The sequence below is a fragment of the Homarus americanus genome, unplaced genomic scaffold (genome assembly GCF_018991925.1).
Source record: "Homarus americanus isolate GMGI-L3 unplaced genomic scaffold, GMGI_Hamer_2.0 scaffold30803, whole genome shotgun sequence".
Classification (NCBI taxonomy): Eukaryota; Metazoa; Arthropoda; class Malacostraca; order Decapoda; family Nephropidae; genus Homarus; species Homarus americanus.
The window spans coordinates 38340-47599 of NW_024740378.1; the positions used below are offsets into that span (position 1 = coordinate 38340).

The 9260-nt window shown below is 51.7% G+C and overlaps 1 protein-coding gene across 1 annotated transcript; it reads right to left on the reverse strand.

The window, feature by feature from the left end:
- Nucleotides 1–275: 275 nt before the first annotated feature.
- Nucleotides 276–6018, reverse strand: LOC121875418 (extensin-like). Its single transcript, XM_042379974.1, has 2 exons — nt 6000–6018; nt 276–2719 (listed from the first exon to the last, which is right to left on the reverse strand). The coding sequence occupies exons 1-2, from the start codon at nt 6016–6018 to the stop codon at nt 276–278; spliced, it is 2463 nt and encodes an 820-aa protein (XP_042235908.1).
- Nucleotides 6019–9260: the final 3242 nt, after the last annotated feature.

Consider the following 9260-nt stretch of genomic DNA (forward strand, 5'->3'; position numbering starts at 1 on the left):
AAAATAAGTATTTTATATTATAATCCTTGTTCATATTTTCCTACAAAAGATAAAATATTGGTGTATTTTTAATATGGAAATCTAATCCGGTGTTGGAATTACCATAACAGTATACAATACAAACAACATTAAGCTGTCAGGTACACATAAACCTTTACAATATTTAAATAATTCCTGGTTGTCTGAGATACATACTGTATTTCAAGTAACTAATTACCAACCACTTAACTCTAAAGTCAATAAAGAGGCAAAACAAATATAAAACACCATCTAGGTCACAGAGACAAGGACACAAACCCAATATACAATACCTGTTCAATGCAGATGAAAAGCTGAATGAGCGCGTGTACAATGTAAACAAACCGCGCGTCGTCACACAGGTCGAAAATCCGGATGGTAGTGTGTTTCCTGTGGCCATTCAGTCTGTGGCGCCGAGGTAGCGTTGGTTTGAAGCTACGACCCCGTCGGGGGCGTGAACCCTCTTGGCTTTGTCCCTCAGCACGAGGGTGGCGTGGGAGCTCATGGACCTGTGCTCTGGAACGCGGGTGCCTTGGGCGTTCCTGGATTTGTACTTCATACCTTGGGTGTCGAGGTCGTTCTAGGACTTGGACTTCTGAGGGGCGTCTTGGCCGCTCAGAGATTTGTACTTCAGAGCGTGGATAGAGTGGACGTCCTTGGACATGTGCTTTTGATCGTGGGTGTCGTACCCGCTCCGAGGTTTGTACTCTAGGACGCGGGTGTCGAGATCCTTCTGGGGTTTGTACTTCATGGGGCGGCTGGGGAGGACTTTTTTGTTCTTCTGTCTGGGTCTCGACGTGGGAGTAATAGGGACACTCCTCTGCGTGTGTCCTGACGCCTGCATGGAGTGGGTAGTCTCGACGGAGTGTCTGGGCACCTGAGTGTGGCTGTGGGCGCTCTTGAGCATGAACCTCAGCAAACGTGAGGAGAGAAGTAGGGTGTGAGACTTCCCTGATGGGCGAGAGGCTGGAGCGTGAAGGAGGTGTTCTGCCACGCGTCCTCTCCTCCGGGTGGTAGTGGTGAGGGGCGGGGGATCCTGGCGCTGGTCTGGAGGACGCCCGCCTCGCTGACTGACGATTATAGGTTCCTCGAGGGGAGCCGTATTGATGAGGAACGTCTACCGGGTAGAATTGATCAGGGCCAGGTACTGGGTAGCCATGGTCTAGGCTAGGTGAAGGGTAGGCCTGATCAAGGCCATTTGGAGGGTAGGCCTGGTCAGGGCCGTGTGTAGGGTAGGCCTGCTCAGGGCCATGTGGAGGGTATGCTTGCTCAGGGCCATGTGGAGGGTATGCTTGCTCAGGGCCAAGTGGAGGGTAGGCCTGCTCAACGCCACGTAGGGGGTAGGCCTGCTCAGGGCCATGTGGAGGGTATGCTTGCTCAGGGCCATGTGGAGGGTATGCTTGCTCAGGGCCAAGTGGAGGGTAGGCCTGCTCAACGCCACGTAGGGGGTAGGCCTGCTCAGGGGCAGGTCGTGGGAGACAGGCCTGATCAGGGCCACGTGGTGGGTAGACCTGCTCTGGGCCACGTAGAAGGTAGGCCTGTTTAGAGCCACGTGGATGGTAGGCCTGCTCAGGGCCATGTGGAGGGTAGGCCTGCTTAGGGCGGCCATATGGAGAGTAGGTCTGGATACGGTCGTACGGAGGGTAGGTTTGATCAGGGCCAGGTGGTGGGTAGCCCTGGTCGGGACCGCGTGGAGTGTCGACCTTTTCACGGCCCTGTGGTGGGTGTGGTTGGTCAGGGCCGTGAGGCGGGTGGGGATGGTCAGGGGGCTCTTGAGGGCGAGGTGCCATCAGCCAGTATAGAGGGTTGTGCTGTACATACAGCTCCTCGTCATCCAGGTTCCACCCGTCCCCAGTCCACACCCGATGTACCTCAGGTTGGGGCGGGATGACGTTGGGGGTGAGGACGTCTGGGGTGAGGTAGGCAGTGTAGGACACGTCTAGGGCTGGCATGGGAGACACTATGGAAATGTCCGAGACCGTGTCCTCACGTGAGAGACTAATAGAAGGTACGGAAGTCTTTGTACTATGGCGGACACTTTGGCTTGAGGTTTTGGAATCTGGCGATTGTTTAGAGCGGGGCGCCCTCCTTCCCTGAGAGCGACGAAGTCGCCTACGAGGGGCCCCGCGATCCGTCACCGTCGTACCGCCACGCCCCTTGAGTGGACTTGGTGGCTTGCTGCTCCGCGGTGGCGCGGCTGCTTTACTTGGAGGTGTTGATCGCATACGCCCTGGGGACCGCTGGATGCGTCCCGCGCCTTCCTGATGGGGCGGGGGAGAATGTCGGCTCTGGGGAGATGGTCTGGGGGAGCGGTCGTGGCGGGGTGTACTGGTAGCCAGTGGGGGCGGCTCCTTGGTCCGCGCACCTCCAAAGGGCGGAGTTTGCTCTTCGGGGGATACAGGTCTACTCTCTGGCGGAGAAACCAGTCTAAATTGCATACGAGATGCATGGCCGTGCCAAGTGGAGTATTTTGGGGACTGGAGATGCAACTGGACGACAGGCGCATAGACCTGTCGCTGTAGACTTTGTCCTCGGGGCTGACTGATCACCGACTGTTCACCAACTGACCCGGAACGCTCGCTGGAAGATGATGGGGGCCCATGCGGTCTGGACGGACACCTGGGGTCCCCTCGCAGGTCCCTGGACCCCCGGAAGCACCAGCACGCCACGTCCAGTCCGACAGCTGAAGGCGTGGCGCGGGCTGGTCATGGGTGCTGGTAATGACGGCACTTGGCAAGGAAGCTGCTGCTCCCAGGAGAACACCTTACAGCAGGGTCCTGAGGCTCATGCCCTCACCCTCCTCCTCCACCCGGAAGTCGAGTGTTTTCTCCATGTCATTTCTATGTCACCATATAGTCTGAGACTCGGGGCGTACCGCACTACACCCCGCACCATCACACACCAACACTTCTATGTAACACGCACTGTTTTAAGCACACACTTGTAACACATTTTCTTTTTATCACCTGCAAAAATATAACATGACAATAATTCACGGGGGTAATTAAGCTGTAAACCGTCGGCTATTAGGTACACTGAGTCATTCGTTACACAGGGAAAACACACGGTAACTATTGACCAATAACACAACACTAACAAAACCAACTTATCAAAGAGTTATTTAATCAGTAAGGTGGAGGAAGGAAACAACTGGCTGACCACAACAATGATCACTACAACAATGAACACTGAAGTGACTTAACACTTTATCATCAACTATTATTATAAGAACAGTTATTAGAACGAGATCACCGGAGGGCGTCACCACTCCAACGAGTGAGTGACAGCAACACTTTTAGTCATCACAACGTTTGTAACACCCAAACATCTGGACGACTTCAACAACGTGTGTGTGTGACGCACACTATTACTAGCAGAACGTTTGTATGACCACAACATTACCACTACGTCTGGATGACCACAAACATCAACCAGAATCACTACGTATGGTTGACCACATCATCCTCCAGGATCACTACGTCTGGTAGACCACAAAACACACCGTATGAATAGCCCAAACACTCAGTATCACAACGTTTGGACGGCCACAACACCTGAATGACCCACACACTAGGTGACTCGAGCGAGGTATGTATGAGCATCACACCTGTGATCACTACACACGACACTGATGACGGAGGCAACACGAGCGAAAAAAAGTGTGTAGCGGGGTGGAGAGCGTAGGGCGCACTCCTGCACTGACAACCTGGCAGGGAGGACAGCAACAACCGCAGTGGCGTTGCTTGTTTCCCTCAAACACGCTGACTGAGCGGCCGACGCCTTGGGGTGGAGCGCCCGACCTCCACCACTCGCACCAACACACTGTGGACCGTATTATTCTCCTCCTTACTACCAACGTCCATCTCTCGTGTTCTTATTATCATTGATTTTCTATCTCAAGTCTCTCTGTCTGCCTGTCTCTCAGGAACCAAGACACCCATCCCTCTAACCCTCGCACCTCTCTCGTTTTCTCTCTCATACAACCCCACAGTTTCCATCCCTCCGGCCTGCAGTGAGCGCCCGTGGTAGTGCGCACCTTTCCGTCCCAATGAGTTTCGTTCACCTGGAGAGGCGAGCGTGGGTGGGTGTATGTGTGTGTGTGTGTATGTGTGTGTGTGTGTGTGTGTGTGCTTGTGTGTGTGTAGGTGGGTGTGAGTGGGAGTGTGTTTGTGAGTGGGTGTGCGTATGTGTGCGTGTGTATTCGGGTGTGGGTGTACAGAGTATGGCGGTGGCGCTAACGGTACACCCTTCCCCTCTCTCGCGCGTCCAAACACATCTGTGACGGTGTGTTACTACGCCCCCCCCCCCTCAACCTCTACCCCCACCTACTACGCAAACCAGAGATCAATAGCAACGCACTTTTTTTCCTCTCTCGCAGTTTCTGACGCACTTTACGCCCAATAAATCTCAAGAGAATTCAAAAGATTGTAAGGTAATTAGGGCGTGGTAGCGCGAGGCGTCCCCGTCTCTACCACCGCCACTGGTAGGAAGCGACCTCACTCTCTCCCTCCCTCACTCTCTCTCTCTCCCCCTCTCTCACTCCCTTCCTCGTCTCCGGTATCGACTGCCCTCTGTCTCGTCATCAAAAGGGCCTTGACTTCACTAAAGCTCCTTAAGTACCGTCGTCGTCAACACTCCAGGGGTGGGGATGAGGTGAGGGGGAGGAGAATGAGGAGATCCGACACAGGAGGAGAAACAACAAGGTGAAGGGGGGGAGGGGGAGGACTTAACCCCTCGATCTAACACGTCAAGAGATACAACACCAGTAGTAGGACCCGTAGGGAAGATGACACAGCAGTTTGAGGTACATGGATCATAATTAACGCAAGAAAATGTAGACAGCAAATACAACGACATGTAGAAAAGGTGTTGCCATCATAGAACGACACATGATGTAGGTTATAAGAACGACATATTGTAGAACTAATGACCCCAGTGAACGACAGGTGAGAGGTTCAATCACAAGTAAACGACACGATGGAGATGTTCAGACACACCATTGAACGACCACTACGATGTCCGATCACCAGTCTAACGGCACATATGAGTTCCAATCACCAGTCTAACGGCACATGTAAGTTCCAATCACCAGTGACCAAAGCAGAAGAGGTCTAACAGCCAGAAAGCGAAACCAAGTTATTAAAGAACGAATGAAACACACCAACACGAAGAAGACCTTTAACTACCCGATCACAAGAAAAGGGAAGGAAAAATGCTCGACTACCAACACAACAGGAAAAAGACGGCACACCCACGGAAGAATTTCATTAAAACTTGACAGGGAAAAAAATGACGGGTAGAGGAGGCCTTCTAGTATCGTGGCCATACTAATTGGGTCTCTAGTAGTATGGCCACATCACAGCTGGTCCAATATTGTGGCCACACTCACCGGCCCACACAAGTGCTGACCAAACCCACGAGTGTTTAACTTCTCCCCCAAGAAAAACACGGCCCAGTTTACGTCGGATTCTCTCCTTATTTTCTCCTAGTGTGTCTTTGTCTTGTGACCTGTATGTGGTGGCAAAACTCTGGTATAGATTTAGGGAAGGTATCTGTCTCATGTTATAATAATATCCTTAGTTTAACGTTACAGGATCCAACTAGTTCAGCAATACTCTTTACAACATTAGTACCTCCCTTCAAGGTGTGATAAGTGACACTACTCATCAAATTCTAATTATTAACTTTCATAGAATTTCACCAGGATGTTTCAAGGTTAAGTTGTGTGTGTTGGAGAATATAGCTCAAGAAATCACAGTGAGAAGGAAATAACTGCAAATTGATGATGCTTCCAGTACCAAGCCGGACACCTCAGACACCAAGCCCGAAACATATTTGGTGAAGTCAACAGAGCTGCAAACATTGAGGTGCCCCGTGTATCGTCTGAGGGTGAACACCTACCACGCCTCCCTCCTTCCCTTTATCTCCTACCTACTCCTCCCTCCCTCTACCTCCCTCCTTTCCTCCTCCCTCCTTCTTACCTCCCTCTCCCCGACGCATCTTTGGCCCCTGACGGATGCTGCTCTCATGTATAAAAGATGGAGAGGCAGCTCAACAGTTTTGCTTTGAGCCAAACAGACAGCCTCAGCAGACCCAAGGTAAACAGCTGTGGCTCAGAGGAAAAGGAGGGTGTGGAAGAAGGTGTGGTGGTAGGAGACGGTGTGGTGGTGGTGTGAGAGGGTGTGGTGGTGGGGAGAGGGTGGTGGTGGGTGGCGAGAGGGGTGTGGTGGGGGTGGCGGGAGAGGGGTATTGTGGTGGTGGTGTGAGAGGGTGGTGGTGGGAGAGGGTGTGGGTGGTGGTGGGCGAGAGGGGTGTGGTGGTAGTGGCGAGAGGGTGTGGTGGGTGGGAGACGGTGTGGTGGTGGTGTGAGGGTGTGGTGGTGGTGGCGAGAGGGTGTGGTGGTAGTGGGCGAGAGGGGTGGGTGTGGTGGGAGAGGGTGGTGGTGGTGGTAGAGGGTGTGGTAGGTGGTCGAGGTATCCAGTGCAGTAATGATCGTGTGGGCGGCCAACTTGCACCATACTTACACGACCACACCAAGCGTTTGTTTACTTGTAGGAAGAGAATAACAGGCGTGGGATGGTGAGGCGGCGAGAGGAAGAGAGGGAGGGATGGAAAGGGGGGGAAGAGAGGGAGGAATGGAAAGGGGGGGAAGAGAGGGAGGGATGGAAAAGGGGTAGGAGGGGAGGAAGGAAAGGGGGGAGAGAGGGAGGGAAGAAAAGGGGAGAGAGGAGGAAGGAGGATGAAGAAACGAATGAATAAACATTGTATGTGAATGAATAAAGGGTGTATAGGAAGAAGAGTTTGGAGAGAGGGAGAGAGTGAAGGGAAGGAGGAAGGTACAAATACACAGGGTAAACACAACAAAATTATGTATCTCATAAAAATAAGATTAAAAGACAGACAGAAACACAGCTCCAAAACACAACGCCCCCTCTCCACCCCCACCCAAACACACAACCCCCCTCCACCCCACCCAAACACAACCCCCTCCACCCCCACTCCAAACACAACCCTCCCCACATTCCAAACACAACCCCCTCCCCCACACTCCAAAACAAACCCCTCCCCCACATTCCAAACACAACCCCTTCCCCCACACACTCCAAACAAAACCCCCCTCCCCCCACACTCCAAACAAAACCCTCCTCCCCACACTCCAACATACCTCCCTCCACCCACACCCAAAAACAACCCCCTCCCCCACACTCCAAACACAACCCCCACTCCCCACACCCCAAACACCTCCCCCACACACTCCAAACACAACCCTCCCCACACTCCAAACACAACCCCCTCCCACATCAAACACAACCTCTCTCCCCCACACTCCAAACACACAACCCCTGCCCCCACACTCCAAACACAACCCCCTCCCCCCACACTCCAAACACAACCCTCCCCCCACACACACTCCAAACAACTCACCCCCACACACTCAAACACAACCCCCCCTCCCCCACACTCCAAACACCCCCTCCCCCCACACCCCCAACACCAGTCCTCCCAACACCAAATATAAAATCCTAAATGAGACTAGTACCTCGTACATGTGAGCAACGCTGCCAGCCACATCAGAAACCCCGCCAGTGCAGTGTACAGAGCCGGGAGCCACCTGCTCCACCTGCCCCGCCCTCCCACCACACACACACACACACACACACACACACAGGTGGTTCATTAGACTTACATGGGCCGCACCAAACCATCTGCTTCATCTCTAACCTCTATCTCAATCTTACCTCCACTCTCGATATACAGATGGTTCACCTTAGTACACACACACACACGCTCATCTCCACCACCTGCCCTCTTTTCTCTACACACAGCTGGTTAATTAGACTTTACAAACGTGATAATATACCTGCCACCACCTGCCTCCCCGCCCTTCACCCCCAGACACAGGTGTTGCATAAGACTTAAAACAGGTAGTAATTTACAACACCTTGACTACCTGCACCCCCCACTCCCTGCACCCTTCCCTCCCTCCCTCACACGACACGCAGGTGGTTCAATACAGGTAAACAAATGACAATAAACACACACACTCACACACAAACACACGTTAATTAGTCTTATATCACGTCATCAGGTAAACCCCACACACACACACACACACACACACACACACACACACACACACACACACACACACACACACACACACACACACACACACACACACACACACACACACACACACACACACACACACACACACACACACACACACACACACACACACACACACACACACACACACACACACACACACACACACACACACACACACACACACACACACACACACACACACACACACACACACACACACACACACACACACACACACACACACACACACACACACACACACACACACACACACACACACACACACACACACACACACACACACACACACACACACACACACACACACACACACACACACACACACACACACACACACACACACACACACACACACACACACACACACACACACACACACACACACACACACACACACACACACACACCTCCATTAAGGAATCACAGGTAAATAATAAGAGACAAAGACCAATAACACAACACGGGGGCGGGGGGGTGACCTGTGCTCAGTAATAGTCAGGAAAAAACCGGGAAGTTGAAACATAGTATGAGGGGAATCAGAAATTTATAACGAACTAAAACTGCAGGCATAAAAACAAAAGTAAATATGACCTTGATACTTGGGTGTTTTTATATATATATATATATATATATATATATATATATATATATATATATATATATATATATATATATATATATATATATATATATATATATATATACAGTACTATAAAGTGATGGTGATGTAGCAGCCTGATGGTGAGAGGGGAAGAAGGGGAGGGGAGGAGGAGAGGGGAGGGGTAGGTGAAGAGGAGTGAAGGTATAGGGGTTTAAGCAGGACAAGAGGTAGGGGGGAGATTGGGAGGAGAGAGAGAGAGAGAGAGAGAGAGAGAGAGAGAGAGAGAGAAGGGGAAACGGGAGAGTGGGGAGCAACAGTGCTTCAGAAGGGGGATGAATACTTGTGAACCGTGGAGACAGATTATTCCAAAAGTTGTGGCTCGTAATGCTTCAACACACACACACACAAAGTCGAGTTGAAATTCATAGCTCTACTTGTTCGTGTTGTGTCCACACCTCACGGGGGCACACAAGTCACGTAAGGAATATTTATATAGCACGTGTTACTT